We start from the raw sequence: 18058 nt of genomic DNA, 5'->3' as shown, positions 1-18058 counted from the left end.
CTTCATACATCATTAACAGATTTCGATCATTTTTTATGTCAGCTAATTTTTCTTCTTCAATAAGTGAAAAATTCCTCGTTGCAGTTGAAAGAAATGGATTTCTGATCCAATCATAGTCTTGGATTTCAACATTTGGGAAGTAATGCTGAACTTTCTCTCCGAGCAATGTTAAATGGTCAACAATTAGCGAGCTGATATCACATTTTAGCTCTTACTCAGCAGTTTTGGAAAACATTTCAAAATTTCCTTCTTTCACTTTCCTTTTCCAAATTGCTATTTTGTCTCTCATAGCACAAATTTTATCTACCGCTGTTAAGATATTTTCTCCTTTTCCTTGCATACTGGTGTTTATTTTATTCAAATGTTCAAATATGTCAGCAAGATATGCCAATTTTGTGCACCAAAGTTTGTTTTGAATTAGATTGCAGAATTCAGTTTGCTGATTTTCCACAAAAAGTTTAAGCATCATTTCCCTCAATTCATATACACGACAAAGCACTCGACCTCTTGAGAGCCAACGAACTTCTGTGTGTAGTAGAAGCTTTTTAAACCTTGCCCCCATTTCTTCACAAATATGAGCAAATAATCTTGATTGAAGAGGTCTACTTTTAATGTAATTGACCATTTGAACCACTTTGTCCAAAACTTTTCTTAATTCATTTCCAATGGTTTGCGCGACTAGTGCTTCGCGATGTAAAAAGCAATGAGTAATTATAATATTTTCATTCTCTTTCTTTGCTAAAGCTATAAAACCTTTTGTTGAACCAACCATTGAGGGTGTGCCATCTGTGCATATTCCTACACAATTTAACCATTGCAAATTATTTTCCTTCATGAAGCAATCTAAAGTTATAAATATATCTTCACCTCTAGTTCTCATTGGAAGTTCTAGACAATACAAGAATTGCTCAATAATTCTGTCAGTATGAATGAAACGTACAAAAACCAATAATTGTGCTAACCCACTGACATCTGTTGCTTCGTCTAATTGCAATGTAAAGATCATATTATCGTCTTGAAAAATATCCTTTGTCGTGGAAACACACGCAGCATACTTTTGGGTCAGGTCAGCAGAAGCTTTTATTCAAAAGAAACTACAGCTGTAGGGGGGACTCCAAAGTGACATGGATCTCCCAAGCACTTGGAAGGGGTCCCCCCCCAAGAGCAAAATCAGGAGGCTTATATACTTTTTAACAGTTGCTTATAACTCACGTGATCATATAGTGAAATTAGCATGAAAAGCGGCTATAACATTATTTCATTATTTCTTTGCTGTAATCAGGATGGGAACTAATGGGGGAGGCGAGGTTAGTTCACAAACCTCCTTCTTGCACCTGCAAATCAGAGTTGTACATACTTTTTGCTATCTTTAAGGCCGCGGTGAGCGAAGCAGTTGCAGAGGAGTTACAAAGAACAAACACTTTCTCTTATCTGTTCTACTATACAGAGCCAGCAATTCTCCACAAAGCGGTTATGTCATCTTATAACTAAAATAGTCAAAGTTTAAGGCGCATATTTTTTCTGATTTCACAGTGAGTAGAATGAGTATGTAGTTCTGGCTATCCACTGGTCATGTATCTACATGACTATGTAGATACATACCTGAGCCTAAGTCCTGTAAAGAAAAGTGGGGGTAGGGCTGGATTCTAGGCTACCCTTGCCAAGAGAGGTTTTACACCTGCACTATGCAGCAAAATCAATGAGACACAGATTCAAACCCCATTTTGCCAAGAAGGGCCTAGAACCCAGGTTTTGAGTTTCCTGTCCAAGTGCCCTAATCATTTAGCTACTGGGTTTAAAACATGACTCCAATGCAGGTACACATGCAAGCTGGGCATGCATATGTAGCTGCCTATGCTCAGTCTTAGCAGGCATGCTTAAATCTACATACTGCAGAGGTAATGCAAACACAACCTGTGCATAAGTAGCAAAAACACCACTTTCACCACTTGGTGTAAAAGGGAGATCTGTCCCTTTAAGAGGTCAGTCCTGTTGAGATACTAGTTGCAGGGCATTTGGATAACGAGGAGTGACCCACTGGGAGCTTATAACCCCAGGGGAGAGAACACAAGGAGAAGCAAACTGTGGGCTGAACTGCTTGCTGCACCCAGGGGAAGGGGTTGGGACATACCGGGCTGCTATGCTGTGGCCAAAGCCAAAGAGTGTCCCTTCCCAGTGTCCGGGACAGGACAGCAGCATTTTGTTTTGTTTATTTAAAGGACAGTGTTTTATTTGGATGGACTGGCTGATGAGCTCTTCAGAGAGGAAAACCTGCCTGCAGAAACTAGCAGGCTAGGCTACCTGCTTATAAATGGCTAGAAAACTGCTGCTAGACCCACAATGGGAAACACAACTTTGCCCACTGAATTCTGTGTTATTTTTAATAAGTTATTTTACAAGTATAGGATAGCATAGTACCTGCTCTGAAGAACTTTCCATCCAATATAGTCTTAATGATTAGGGCCCTGATTCAGCACATTTCCTAAACATTTTCCCAAAATAAATATGTAATCCCAGTACAGTCAAAGGAATGACTCATGTCTTAAACATAAGAAAGTCTTTAAATGCCATTTTTTTCAGGGTGAGGGCCTAATATGTATATAGATTAATAAGTATATATACATAGAAAAGGCATTACTCATCACTGCTTTTTTGCAAAGAAGAAGTCTGATTTGCAAAGAATCTTTGATACAGAGGGTGGGGAAGATTAGCAACTGGGATAAAGCCAATAAAGTTATGCCCAACATGTTCACCAGCTGATCAATTTTATTATCTCAGACCATCTTACAGAGTTAAGAAGCAAATAAGGGCAGAGGGCCCAGCAGGAAGGGAAAGATAAGGCATATGTACAAGGTAGAAAAGTTTCCTGATGATGTTTGAAATGAGAGCAGAAATGGCTGAGGTAAAGTAAAGCATGTTGCACAGTCCACATGCAAGAGAAAAATATTATTTTTTCAGTATCCAACAGATTTTTTTTCCTCATGATCAACCCCTGTTATCTCTAAATCAATACAAAAATACTGGATAACTAATCTCAATTCTTACCATTATTAAAGCCTTTTAAAGACTTTTTTTTTACTTTCAAATAAAATTATCCTGCCTTATAATATGCAGTTCTCATTGGTCAAAACAAAAACAACCAGAAGGTGGCATCTGGGATCAAAAGCCAGACAGAATACCAAAAAAACCATTAAAAGAGTCCTGACAAAATTACAGGTGAACTCTTTTAGAGGGCACTTCTTTGAAGGTTTATATTTGAACCATCTGTCTATGAATATTTTCTTAGGGTACCATTTAAGCAAACAATCATGCAATAGTTCTATGGTAGTAGTGCCAAACCTTCTGGCCTGTATGTGCTGCAAGGCTAGTCCATGGGCTTTATCTGGCACATGGGTTTGGTCCGTGGGTGTAATACAGTGTGTTCTCACAGCTGCGTGCACTAGCCTGACACTATGAGTGGTCAAATCTCACAAGCTGGATCCAGGTGCTTGCTCACTTAATGCAGTCTAGCCGGCAGTGTCATGTCAGCCAGCCCACAGGGCTCCCCATGGGTGTAGAAATTTGGCAGCAAAGAGCTGCAATTAACTGCTCTCCTGCTGCCAAATTTGGGGACCTGTGGGGAGACCCACAGGCTGGATGACAAGGCCTCACAGGCCAGATCTAGTCCACAAGCCAAAGGTTGAACAAGTTGCAGAGCAACTGCAGGCCAGAGGTTGAACAACACATAGAACACCTAGTCCTATGGCTTTTTGCTGAAAATACTACCCTTTTCAGTCCTCTTTTTTGACAATTTTATAGACCAAAATACAAAAAAAATAAGAATCTTGCTTCCAATTGCTCTGCAAATTGTAGGAAAAAAATCTCATTCTGAATCAACATTTTCTATTTTTTATTTTTCTTGACAATTTCCAAACCAATAGAATCCTGTTTGTCAAATACATTTTGTACTTGATAGCACATAGAGAAATTGTTGGTGGAAGCCAATAGAGTTCCCAGTGTGAGTAGCCATTTACCTGTGCTACAGATCCTTCAGAGAGGCTAGTTTCTTGCAAGACAATTATTTCCTAATTAATGTAATCTTAATTAATGTATTGGGTTTCTACATAAATATAATTTATTCAGAATTATAATGCAATATGAATAGCTAGTTTTTCTTCCTGATCTTTTTTGTATGGTTATGAATTGAAATACTGTCATTTCTGGGATTTGTAACATTGATGTACTTTGAAGGATGCATTGATCAAACAATGCCAAGAATATTCATTTAAAATTTAATTTAGGATTTTTTTCCATTTATGTAAAGCACTCCTTTGCATATTTTATTGTCCACTTGTCTTATTTTTCAGTTTCATATATTTAATCACAGGCAGTTATTCCAACATACTTCCCTTTAAATAATTTATCTTGTCTCTAAGAATTTCATTCTTTGTTCTATGAAAATTCTTTACAATTTAATAAAAATGTGAATTAACATATTTACCAGGCAAGGGTTTCAAAATAGCTGGCAGACAATACATAATTTTAATCCCTACTTTCAGTTTTGTGGTAGAATGATTGTCAATTCCAAACTAAATGTAAATTGTTGCAAAAACATATCATTAAGGAAATGATTAAGTGTTGTCTGAGAATGATAAAACTCCCAAACCTGGTTTGAATTATATCCTCAGAGTATGATTATGGTTTAAAAAAATATTTTAAAAAAAAGCAATTCTAAAAGTCTTTTTTTATAACTATATGTATCTGATCCTGGTGTATTTACTAAATCATATCTGTTTGGTTTATAGAACTAAAAAGCCTAAATACCTATGGGAAAAATGAGCTGTGTTCTCTTTTTGGTTCATATATCAAAACTGTCAGGCAACTTTTCAGACTTGAAACTTAATTGTAGGTGATGATGATATACAGCATAAAGCAAAACAATCACTGTTTGATATGGCTAATCTGACAATTTGGACTCTGAGGAAAAATGTAGAGGTTTTTTGCCTTGTAAAAATTGCATTGTTGAATAAACATATCGTTACAAAACAAGTAGGGAAGATGCAGATGCCATTGTTACAATTCAGAGATCCTGGTTTTCTCTGTTTAAAAACTGCAAATGCTTGAAATGCCACTATATATATAGGTATCAGTTGGATCCAATGTTTTATTGCTGTGTTTACAATTTTTAAGCAATTTGGAAGCCTACCAGTGCCTCAATCATTATAATAAAATACATTCTAAATACCTATACACTTTGGCATTTGATTTTGGGTTTTTCTATCATGGAAAATCATACATCCCCTTGCCCCCTTCACTTACCAGAATGCAGGTCCAGCTGCAGCTGCCCCCTACCCCATCCAGTGCTTTGTGGTGCTGAGCAGCCCTGCTATGTTGGTGTCCTGCCTCTGCCCATGCCGTTGCTCATCACTCCCAACCCACAGCCTCCTGGCCCTTCTGGTACTCCTCACTCCCAACCCAAAGCCTCCTGGCCTGGCTGATGCCACTCACTCCTGACCCACTGCCCCCAGCCCCCCAGTGTATAAGGAAGAGGGTGGGTGTGTGGGGAAGGAGGGCTGTGGACACAGGCCACATGGGGAGGGAACTGATGATACATGGGGAGGCAGGGGAGCATGTACCCCACCAATTTCTGTGTCCACAGTGGGGCATAGACTTGCTGCTGGGCCAGCCCTTGTCAGGAGCTGCTTCCGCTACCCAGCAGGTGGACCCAGTGTGGGAGGGAGCACTGCACCACCATAGCCACCAGGGTGAGGTGCAGAGTTGTGCCCCCCACTCCTGCCAGGCAGGCAAGGGTTGCCTCACGTTGGTGACCATGATGGCGCAGAGCTCCCTCCCAAGCCAGGTCCCGTCCACTGGGCTGCGGAGGTGGCTCCTGCCTGGAACTGGTCCTTCCAGGCTGCAGCCCTGTACTCTGTACCCACTTTGGGTGCAGAAATCTGGGGAGGCACATGCCCCCCCACATATCACCTGTGCTCTCCTTGCCCCTCGATGCATTGCCTATGCCCCCCTCATATACTTACCCGGAGGAAGCTCTGGCAGCTGTTCTCCACCACTGCCTGGCTGCTACGTGCATGTGTGTGCATGTGAACATATGCATGTGGCACCCCTGCATCCCACTCTCCCCCAGCCCCAACCCAGGTTGGGGCTAAGCTACACCCCCTCCTCCTGCACAGCTGGCTCAGGGCTGGCCCATGCCCCCTTCTGCCCCCACCCTCCACTATAGATCTGGGCCACTCCCCCTTTCCTCCACCTGGCTAGGTTGGGGACAGCCCGTGGCCCTTCCCCTGGCAGGGCCAGGCAACACCTCCTCCTCTGCATGGCTGGTTTGGGATCGGGCCATGCTCCCTTTGCTCCTTCTCCTCATGGGGCCATGCCCCTTTCCTCCCATCTGGCCATGTTGAAGTTGGGCCACACCCCCTTGAGGGGCTGGGACATGTCCCCTCCCTCCCATAGTGTTGGATTAGGGCTCAGTCATGCACCCTCCTGTCACAGAGCCAGGTTGTGGCTGTGCCAAGGCTTCTTGCCCCACAAGCTGGATCGGGGTTGAGCTGCCCCTGCCCCACTCCACGTGGCCAGATTGGGCTCCATAGCGCCCATCTGGGGTGCTGTATTGGGTCCACCACCTAGATCCAGCCCACGGAGGGGTAACCCACTGCCTATTTGGCCTTGCTAAGGAAAATGTTTGAGCACCACTGGTCTACATGATAACCACCTATTATGGTAACTCCATAAAGCAGTAACATCATCTAGTTATTCACAGTCTTTCCTTCCTGAAATGAAAAGTTTTAAAATGAGATCTTTCAGCCCACCAAGCCTTATCCACCTCCATATTTTCTTCCTGCCATCAATCTCATCATGACTATAACTCCTTCAGCAATGAAGAAATGGACTTTGGAGATGCCATAACACCTCCTGTTGTTACAAGTGGAATGTTTTAGAGATGCAGAAACCAGCTTTCATACACTGTTTCTGTATAAAAACCCAGAATGACTATTTCAGAATGAGACTAGATTATTGTAATCTAAAGATAATGTCATTCTTTCTCAGTATTTTACAAGAATTAATAGAGGAAAACTTTCTTACAGGGAATTAGAGAGGATGGGTATGCAAATCCTGCCATGGCTGCTCAGGATGCAACGGTAACTACAACCAGCTAGCAACTCCTCCAACATGAAATAAAAGAAAGGCTTTTTTAAAACTCTTGTTTAATAGGCTTGTTTAAAGTGGTCTGGGACTAATGATCGTTTGTACCTTTTTCTTCTTCTGATATATTAGGTGCTTTGGGATGCATGTCAGCAAAAGACAGGGGAACACAAAAACATGCTACAAATGATCCTGTGCAACAAGAGCTACCAACAGCTGTGGATGAGTAATTATCATCATTTATGAATCCAACTATTCAGCTATTTGAGTATATGAAGAAAAGGAAAATATAGTTTTCAGGAAAAAGTGGCACAACTCAAGGCAGAGAGAAGTTCCATATTCAGATTTAAATAGAGCCTGTAATTATTAGTACCTGTAAGCCTAAGCGATTTTGTGCTCAGAAAATTTCCATTGGAATTATCGGAAGGATTGCGTGTGTAAGGAATGCAGGAATGAGATCAGTATAGAATAGATGTAGATATGAATTCCCCATAAGGAGAGAAAAAAAGGTGAAGCTAATAGACTTTACCTGCCACTGCACTGAGATTGCACTCAGGAGGCAAAGGTGCTGCTAAGCTACCTTTTCATTTCTCTCAATCCAAGGGCAGAACACAATTCCAACACAAGTGGGACTTGCTTATAAATCGTTGAAACCTTTTTGACACAGCATTTGTTCCATCTGTTTTGCTTAAGCTAAATTCTCTAAAAATGTATCTATTTCTGTGAAGTTTTTAACAGAAAACTGTCTAACATTCAAAGTGCAATCCTTTGTACATCCTCACACACCCCTTCTCAATCTGACTTTTCCCTACTTGAAAACTAATGTTTTTGACATATTTCCATTTCATGAAAGTGTTTCACAGGTTTTAATTACATAGTGAGATAAAAAGCATTTCAGAATCTTGACAGGTGTCACAAAACCAAATTATCTCCATCCAGCCAATACTACTCTTGATGGTTGTTTTAATGTAGAACTGGATGTTAACAACATCCAACAACAACGGTTGACAACACATGTTAACTGAAGGATTAACATGTGGCTTGCCTGCCCACCATTTCCCTAATTGCTCCAGCTGCTTTAGCAGCTGGGGTTTCCAGGATTCCCCTCTCTCTTCCTGCTTCCACTTCCTGCCTCCACCCCTGGGTGTGGCAGCATGGCTCAAATGGGCCTAAGGTACCTGAGTTGCCCATATGGCTGGATAGGGCCAGAGGTGCCTACACAGCAGAGGGCAGGCAGAGTGTCTGCACTGTGTGCACAGTGCAGGGAGGAAGGGGCAGGAGGAGTTGCCCCTATGGTATGCAGCCCCCAGCTATTCAGAAGTTGCACAGCTATTCAGAAGTTCCTGGTATAATCTATAGTGTGCTATTCCCAACTATACCAGAGACTTGTCAGCTGCCCTTGCAGCACAGTTTCCCACCTGGTTTTACTACTTACTGAGTAGAGGATAGGCCTCAATGACTTTTTTTTTAGATTAAGTGTTATTTTGCAAAAATAAACATAACGAATGTAGAAAACCAATAAAATCAGTTGGTGGCAGTTTAATCATTGGTCAAAGCATAGGGTGAACATAAGTCCTGGTTTGGCCAAGACAGTCCTAGATTTTGGAAGCCAGTCCCAGCCAACCAGTGAAAATTAAAATGAGCATCCCAAGCACAGGGCAGAGTGGTGGAGTGGCACAAGCTGTGAAATAGGAAGCCCTAGCAGACAGCAAAATTGCCTTAAGGTTAGGGACAGACATTCAAAAAGCCTGAACCTGAATTGATTCAATCTTTGCAGGTTAGTCTAACCTGACGGGGTTGAACCAGTTTGCAACTGCACAAACATTCTCTCTGGACTGAGGAAATTCAGACAGATGCCTGTAGAGGCTCAGACTAGAAGCCAGGAGGCACTAGGAGCAGCCCCCCTTCCCTTCCATAATGCTGAGCTGAGGGGGGCATGGCCAGGCCCCAGCAGGATGCTCTGATTAGGGAGGAGCTTAAACACCTGCCCTGCCTGCACCATCACAGGCTTTTCCCCACTCGCTGCTCAAGGGACAGGAGTGTTGCTAGCACTCTGAGGCAAAGAGTGGTGTGCACTACATGCATCTGTTGATGATACTGAGCTTTTCAATCTCCTTCTCCATACTGTCTGCAAACCTGACAGACAAGGGAGCCAGCAGGGGGATGACACACTGTTTACCAGCCCATCAACAGAGCAAAAGCCTCTCTCATTAGTTCAAGTTCTTCTTAAACAGCTTTTTCCAAGGAAAAAGAGGGACATTACCAGCTGACCTGTTGATTAGCTCCAAAAAGCCCTAAGCAGACACTGTTCCATCTGCCTGTCCCAGTGAAATTTGAGACACACACATACAGACACCTGTCAGCATTAGGTAGCATACCACATGCCAAGGGTCCATGGGGCTGGGGGCTGTGCTGTGGGAGATGGGAGGGAGAGGGGGATCCCTGTTTGACCAGCAGGCAGTGAAGAGAGGGTGTGGCAGGGGGAAGCAAGGCAGACCCTACTGTGCCTGCAGCCTCTGCCAGAGCTCTGGTTAGGAAGCAGAGGGGCAGGGCCAGCTCTGTTCTCTGGAGCAGACAGCCCACCTCCGCCAAGGGCTGCAAAGCATCTGGGATGCTTGGGGACTGTGGTTTGACTTAAACCAAGAAGGGGTCTGGGACAGACATTGCATAAACTGTTTTGACCCAAATCAGTTAAGTCTGATACTACATTCAACCAGGTTCACCTTCAACCAATTTCAGCCATTTTGAAACTGATTTATGTGCACTGAACATCTGGTCTGTTACATGTTTAAACCAATTTCTGATCACTTAAACTGGTTTATATGTAATGTCTGTCCCTAGCCCATAAGAGGTTACCTTGATTAGTGGAATGACTATTAAAAAAGGAAGAGGACTGTTAACACCTGTGAAGTAAAGAACACTCAGTCATTAATGGGCCATTGACTCCCTTAGCTGTCTGAATACTAATACCAGAGCTACACCATGTCACCCCACCTCCACCTCTGCCTGCAGAGTGTGACTTGAGTGTGAGGAAGATGGGGGGCAGTGTCCCAGATTTCACATTGTTCCATACGATCACCCTACCAAAGCAAAGGTTAAATAAACATATTGTTCCTTCCAAGTTTTTCAGGAGTTCCAGAATATCGCTGGACAAGACCTAGTAAATGCCATCAATGAATGCTATGATGGATACTTTCAAGAGCTACTGGCAGCCATAGGTAAAAATATTATCTTTATATTAATAACAACTTAAGAAAGTATACATGGTCAATTACAATTTTGTGCGGTTTCCCCTTTTCCTGTAGTTGATTTTCATATTACATGAAATAAAAACTTTGAATATTTGGGGGACAATGAACCAACATAAAATGCTCCATGGAAAAAGGGGATATTTAAACTGAATCACAGATTCATGTTTGTGTGAGACGAGATTAAAATGTACAGCACTGGGCAGGGATTGAGCAAACTCAGGTTCCACTCCTAGTTTGCCTGTTAACTTCTTGCATCATCCTGTTCAAGTCCATGAATGGATAATCCTGCTTACACTGAAATCAGAGTCAAAACTACTGTGACTTCAGTGGTGCAGAATCAAGCTCTTAAGCTTGCTGTGCTCCATCTATACAATGAAGATATTTCTCTATCTTTACAAAGATGGTAGCGCAGCTAAATTCACTAAAGCTTAAGAGACATTAATATAGGTTGTTGATGAACATCTTAGGGAAAAAAAGTATCAATACATAATAGGTTATTGTGAATGACAAATATAGTCATCTTTAAGATACCAGCCACTTATCTGTTGGCTGAACGGAGGATGAACCTGCATTGACCAATATGCCAGAAGAAGGAAAGAGAGGTCCAAGTCAGTACAGAGGCACAATGCCTCCAAGGGCTTTGCGGGCAATTTCACAGTGAGTGGAATAAGTATTGTCTGAAAAACTCTCTTAGGAAAGGCTCATGTTTATTTCAGTAGAGATGGCAACCTGACTCACCAACTTGACTCTGTATAGCAGGAGAATTTTCACCAATGTGCATCAATTTAATTTCAATCCAGTAGTCATCCTTCAAACCACAAAAACACATTTTACTCAGAATTACAGGAAAATAAACTGAATGTAATTTTAGGCCTTTATGTAATTACAGTAAATTAAAAAATATATTATGAGAATTTCAGGAACATTTAATATTTAATCTTTTCTACCTAAATTCTCTCTCAGTTCTTTGTGTTCGAGATAAGCCTTCCTACTTTGCTTACAGACTCTACAATGCAATCCATGTAAGTATCACTATTCCTTTCTGTGTTTTAAAAAGATGAGTTAGCTCCATTTTTAAGTATTGCTTGCTTGTTTTAAAGCTTTTGGTAATTAGATAAATTTCAAAGCCAAAGTGCTTGAGCAGCAAAGGAATTTTGCTCTGCATAAAAAGAAAATTAAATCTTTAGATTTTTTTTTAAGAATATCTGCTTGGTAACTGTATTAGCTTTTTGAAAACTAAAAACCATCATTTTCTGTAGACTCTCTCTCCCCCTTGTGTACAAATGTCAAAGTGCACTTTATTAACAATATGATCTTATAGGAATGATCTTCTTCTTATGTGACTTTCCTGTGTAGAGAGTTAATAAATATTACTGCTAAAATCATGGTACAAAAACTGTTATGTGGAAAAAAACTGACCAAATTTTAGTGGGACTCCATTTATATATATGCAGGCCCAGCTATTTGTGTGTGCACTTGCTAAAACATTAAAGCACTCTGTAAATAAATATGTATATATGTACATGCATATAGAAGTACCTGAAAATTCTTCATACAGCTCAATAGAAAAGATTTCCTTAGCTTTTCATTGATTTGCATTGGCGAAACCAGTTTTTATCATAATACATAGTTCTCATTTTGTTTTAATTTCAAAACTGATGCCAGTGCCACAAACTGTTGTATTAAACAAGAGCTGTTTTCAAGTGAAATGTGGAATTTTCCATTTTCACCCTCAAATTATATTTTTTGTGAAAGTGCATTAAGCTGCAAAAACATCAAGCAAAATTCCTCATAATTCCATAGTAAGTAATTTCAAAATCACATGGCAAGGGATTTCAGTGAAATGATAAACTTACTTATACAGAATTTACAGTTATACAGAGCATTAGCCAATCACCTTACATCAAATCTTTGTCAGATTTCCATTTAGAACACTTGCATGATACCAGGAGTCTGTTAAGGTTTCCAATATTTAAAACTATAGTCCCTGATGGATATTAGAAAGATTCTATTGCACTCACCAAATGAAAATCAAATGATGTAACTTGAGCTTTCTGCACTTCCCTTACTGCTTGCTTCTGGGAGATCACGCTCCAGCATGACTAGTTAATTGTACTCAGCCTTGGTGAGGCCGCAGCTGGAGTACTGCATCCAGTTTTGGGCTCCACAATTCAAAAAGGTTGTGGAGAAGCTTGAGAGGCTGCAAAGGAGAGCCATGTGCATGATCAGAGGTCAGGAAAGCAGACCTTATGAAGAGAGGCTGAGAGCCATGGGACTCTTCAGCCTGAAAAAGTGCAGGCTCAGGGGTGATCTGGTGGCCACCTATAAGTTTATCAGGGGTCGTACCAGGATCTGGGGGAACGTCTGTTCACCAGAGTGCCTCAAGGGATGACAAGGTCAAACGGTCACAAACTCCTCCATGACCGTTTCAGGCTGGACATAAGGAAGAACTTCTTTACTGTCTGAGCCCCCAAGGTTTGGAATAGATTGCCGCCAGAGGTGGTTCAAGCACCTACTCTGAACGCCTTCAAAAGACATCTGGATGTTTATCTTGCTGGGATCCTATGATCCCTGCTGACTTCCTGCCCCTGGGGCAGGGGGCTGGACTCGATGATCTTCCAAGGTCCCTTCCAGCCCCAATGTCTATGAAATCTATGAAATTGAGAAATTTAACCTGTGAGCTTTAAATAGCCCAAAGTCAGTAGTGAGCCTCCCAGAACCTTGGAGTTTTGATTATTGTAACTACCCACTAGATGTCACCATTCCTCCATGCAACTGTACTTTGAACTGCATGAATCTAGGAAACTGAATACCTCAAGTGATTTGCAGTTGACAAAACAATGCTCAGAAGATGACAGCTGTTTGGTTACTCACATGAAAGAGTAGTGAGCTCAGTTTAATTTTGGGTGGATTGTTTCTACATAAAAATCACAATCCCACCAGCATTCTTGGGGGCAGCATCAACAAAACAGACTAATGACTGAGGCCCTGATTCAGCAAAGCACTTAAGCCCATATTTAAAGAAAGTAAATGCATCTGTCTAGTGATTATTAACTCTAAAAAAAGAGAAGTAGAAGCATAGATTTATAGAAAAGTGGGGCTGGAAGGGACCGCTGAAGGTCATTTAGTCCAACTCCCCCACCAAATTATCCAAATCCATTTTCTAACCGATTACTAAAACTACACAATCAGCCTTGTCACACAACTTAACCTGCCACAGGTAAAGCAGGGGACAGAAAGACAGAAAAGGGATTCTCCCTCTTCTTTATGGCAGCCCTTCAGATATTTTAAGACTGCTATCAAGTCCCCTCCCAAGCACCTTTTCTACAAGCTGAACATGCTTAATTCCTTCATCTTCCCCTCATATGGATAGCCTTCCAAGCCCTTCATCTTTGTCCCCGTCTCTGAACCCTAACTTTTCCATGTTCTTTTTAAAATGTAGAGCCCAAAATTGCACCTAGTACTGCAGGAGAGGCCTAACCAGTCCCAAGCATTATCACTTCCCATGTTGTGCACCTAATGCTCCTATTGATGGAACCCAAAACTGCATTCACCTTTTGTGCATCACACTGCAGAGGCATGTTGAGTCTGTTATCCACCAAGACTCCTAGATCCTTCCCCATAGACCTGCCATCCAACCACATGTCACTCATTTTGTAGTTGTGTTTTTGTTTATTCCTCCTGAGGTGGAGTACCTTGCATTCATCAGCATTAAACATCATCTTGCTAGCTCCAGCCCAGATTTCCAATCTGTCAAAACCCTTTCTAAATTGTGCTTCTTCCTCCAGTGTATTCACAGTCCTTGCCAGTTTCAGATTATCTGCAAATATACTCAAAAACTCTCTAGTCCAGCCTGTATTCTAGTAGTTAGCCTGTTAGCCTTAAATTAGGCAGAAGGCAGGACAGGAAGGCACACTGAAGACTAACTTGTTCAGAAAGGCATAAGCTTTCATAGATGACAGTCTCCTTACAGTACCTAACAACGTAGCTTTGCCGTGTGAAAGCTGATACATTACTGAATTATATAGTCCTGCAGTAGGCAACCTATTTCAGCTCCTGGCTAAAATGATCCACCTGAACTCAGAGGCAGGAAGGCAGGCAGCACGGTAGGTGCTACAACCCACCCATAGCTAGCACTTCACCCATGGCAGCATGGGAGAGAACCCACAGCTGGCACTTCTCCCTGCAGTGGCATGGGGAAAGCAACAGCAGCCAAAATCCTTATGTCCATGGGCCAGATCTGATGGCTCCATGGGCCATATCTGGCTTACAGGCCATAGATTGCCAACCCCTGATTAAGTCTCTAAAGTGCCACTCTACCCTACCTTCTTAAAAAAAAGTTTTGGAAGTGCTAAGTGGCAGCTGTTTGACCTCTTACACAGCAATATGAATATACTGTATGTAGCTGAGAAAGCTCACTACAATAAAGCTTAAGAGACCTAATTTCTCTCAGAGTATCTATCTGGTGGGCCTAATTTTCTCATCTGCATATATATGAATTACATACACTCATTCAGTTAAGTTTCCTCATGTCATCATCCTTTCTAGGAATTTGGTTTCCATAACAAAACTATCATCAGGATTCTGATTGCCAGAAGTGAAATAGATCTCTTGACTATAAGACAACGATACAAAGAGAGATATGGAAAATCACTGTTTCATGATCTCAAAGTAAGTCTTTATTCATTCTTTTGTATATATACTGTACATAGCTTAATAACTCGATTTAACATATTGGTACCAGAGCAGCAGCAAGCATTAATTATGAATAATATCTTGTCATTTGAGGCAAAAGCAGAAGTATTATTTATAGTACTCAACCTCACAAACTACATTAGTTTGGTGCCACAGACTACTTTCAGTAAGTAAGCAATTAAGACAGAAGAATGAACTAGATAATGTTGAGAGTGGTGTTGTAGCTATGATCATTGCCCCTGGGAATTACTAAATTTTAAACTCACTCTTATATTCCGGGACTAATTCAGTTCATCTGGCATGATAAGGAGACAAGAAGGGGACAGAACAGCCCACTGGAAATGCTTAGAATAAAGGAATTCCACTACTGACATAGGCCTTGTTCAGCTGTAAGTGCCACAAGTACATTTTCTGATGTGGGGCTGTGCCCAGAGGCAATTTGGGCAAGGAAATGGTGCTGCAGGAGCATGCTCTGTTCTACTCTTCCCATTTTGGGTTGTGAAACAACCAAGTAGTTATACTAGAATTTAAAGCAGCTTCAGGTGCCAACCAAGTCTAGAAGTCAGGTGTCCCAAAGATGATAACAATTCCCTACCTGGGCTATGTTACTTGTGTAGCATAACTCATTGTACCTTAAAATATTCAGGAGCCTTTGTTACATCCACCCTAAGGCACAGAACCAATTTTACATATTATTCAAGAAATGCAAATGTGTGCACATTATATGGCTTCTCTATATCTGCCCTTATTGTTTCACCACATCTGGGACTCCTCTATTCATGTCTTATTTTGCAAAAGACAAAGAAGACATGGTTGAATTGATTGCAGCCTCACCTTAATGTACTGCTATGAAAACAGATTACTTCCTAAAGCTTCTTTTTCTCTATAAAGAAACCCCAAATGATCATATCAGTTAGTTCTACAGGGAAACAAAACAAAACAAAAAACTCTAATACAAATTACAAAATTTGATGATAGAGCCTCATCCTATTCCTAAAAGTCAACTCATGTTTTGCCACTAACCTCAAGGGGATTAAACGAGGTTCCATGTCTGCGGGGGCTGGTGTTTTATTTCATTTGGACTTCATTTCCTGAAAACACAACCAGCCACATTTTTTCATTTTTTCATTGCAATTGATTGAATACCAAGAGTACCTACACTGACTGATTGAATACCAAGAGTACCTACACTGACCTCTATTCAAGTAGTTAGTCTGGATGTATCTCAGTGCATAGCTGAGATCAAAACCTGGCCTAATGTTTGCATCTGTATGGCTCCCTTTCTTCAGACAATAATGAGCTTTATTGCTGAAGTTTTATAAAATAAGTCAAGATTTTTTTTCTTAAATCATGAAATATGTGGGGCCAATATTTGAAAAATTATGAGTGATTTTTGGGTGTATATTTTGAGACACAGTCAAGGAACCTGACTTCATAACGTGTTAAGCAGCCAACCTCTAAACACAAGACCTCTTTCAGATGACTAAAGTTGGGCATCCAAAAACTAAGGTATCCAAATTGCTAGCAACTTCTGGGCCAATAATCTTGGACTAGAAACTTTGTAGAATGCCACAGACTTTTTGCAGATAAGGTTCTTTAAGTCACTGTTCCCTAACACTCAAAACAGTTTTCTCATGAAAAATTATGAAAAATTATCATGACATAAGCATTCTTTTCCTTGCAGCATTTTGCATCAGGACATTATGAAAAAGCTTTACTTGCCATTTGTGCTGGTGATGCTGAAGATTATTAAAGGAAGAAGGATTCAAGAAAGTTGAGCACATTTCTCTAGAAGTGTAGGTTCACTCTGTACTATATACAAGAATAGAAAAATCAATGCTCTATAATTTCTAATTTTGAATCTTTTCAAAAACAAGAAAGTATATTTTTGGTCAGTAATATATTCCTCTTTCACTAAGCTCTGAAGAAATTGTATTACTTTGACTAATATAAAATTAATTAAAACAGTCTAATAGAAATAATACCAAATAAAGCTATATACATTTGTGTATATTATTTAGTCCCTTGACATCCACCCTAAAGCAGTACTTATAACACATAATCAAATACCAATAACTAGATAATACAAATAACCTGTTAAAGAGCCTGTGCACTTTAAATCTGGGGCAAAACATTATTTGTCATTTACCTTAATGGATGTGATTCTCCTAATTCATTTTCCTGTTCTTTTAGACTATCTTAATATCCAACTCTTATGCCCAACAGTAAATGTCAAACTCACCCAAGCTCCTGGACCAGATCTAAACCAAAGAGCTCCTCCTTACCAGCTGGATCTAGATGTAAGGAGCCTCACAGGCTGGATCTGGCCCCAGAAGTTGGGTGACTGGCAGCAACAGCGGAATGGGGGATAACAAATATATCACTTAACGCCCCCTCCCCTGCTTTCCATCAACACACATCTCTAATGAGGCTCCATGGGTAGAAATTCAGCAGCAGGCCCCAGCCCCTGTTCTTGGCCCTTCTAGCCTGCAGGCTGGATGAAACAGCTCTGTAGGACAGATGCAACCCACAAGTGGTATCTTTTACATCCCTAGACTACAGCTTTACTTTAAAACTGAGCATCTGCCATCTGCAGTGTAAATCACATATTCAGCAAAGGTACATTTTATATTGTCTCTCACATTTGAGAAATGTAAACCATACTGGAGAACTTAAGTTTTTAATTTGAAATAGAAATAAGAGTTAGAATTAAGAATGTCACCCTGTTCTTGATCCATTCACTTTAATATCAAGTGATTTATGTCATGGTACAGCTTTTGGAAATTGAATAAACATAAGTAACTTAATTATTTAAATCTATTTGCAGTCTTTGTTACTTAAATAGCTAATGGCATATTAACCCTCTGAATGTCTGCACAAGTAGGCTATTTATCTTTTCAATGCAATTTGTGAGTATATGGTATAGAATAAAAAACAAATACTATGTGCAGCCACATAAGTGGGGACCTATC

At 40.7% G+C, this 18058-nt stretch overlaps 1 protein-coding gene across 1 annotated transcript in view; it reads left to right on the top strand.

Moving 5' to 3' along the window:
* The window catches only part of ANXA10 (annexin A10), a 53816-nt gene extending 36977 nt beyond the window's left edge, over window positions 1-16839 (top strand). Inside the window, exons 7-12 of the mRNA XM_006025475.1 lie at window positions 7083-7136; window positions 7273-7366; window positions 10263-10358; window positions 11355-11413; window positions 14940-15062; window positions 16771-16839. Of these exons, the coding sequence (XP_006025537.1) occupies window positions 7083-7136; window positions 7273-7366; window positions 10263-10358; window positions 11355-11413; window positions 14940-15062; window positions 16771-16839 (495 nt within the window). The remainder of the gene's footprint in view (window positions 1-7082; window positions 7137-7272; window positions 7367-10262; window positions 10359-11354; window positions 11414-14939; window positions 15063-16770) is intronic.
* Window positions 16840-18058: the final 1219 nt, after the last annotated feature.

The sequence above is a fragment of the Alligator sinensis genome, unplaced genomic scaffold, assembly GCF_000455745.1.
Source record: "Alligator sinensis unplaced genomic scaffold, ASM45574v1 scaffold895_1, whole genome shotgun sequence".
NCBI classification, from domain to species: domain Eukaryota; kingdom Metazoa; phylum Chordata; order Crocodylia; family Alligatoridae; genus Alligator; species Alligator sinensis.
Note: the sequence above shows the minus strand (reverse complement) of the source record. Positions and strands in the feature narration are given on the sequence as shown.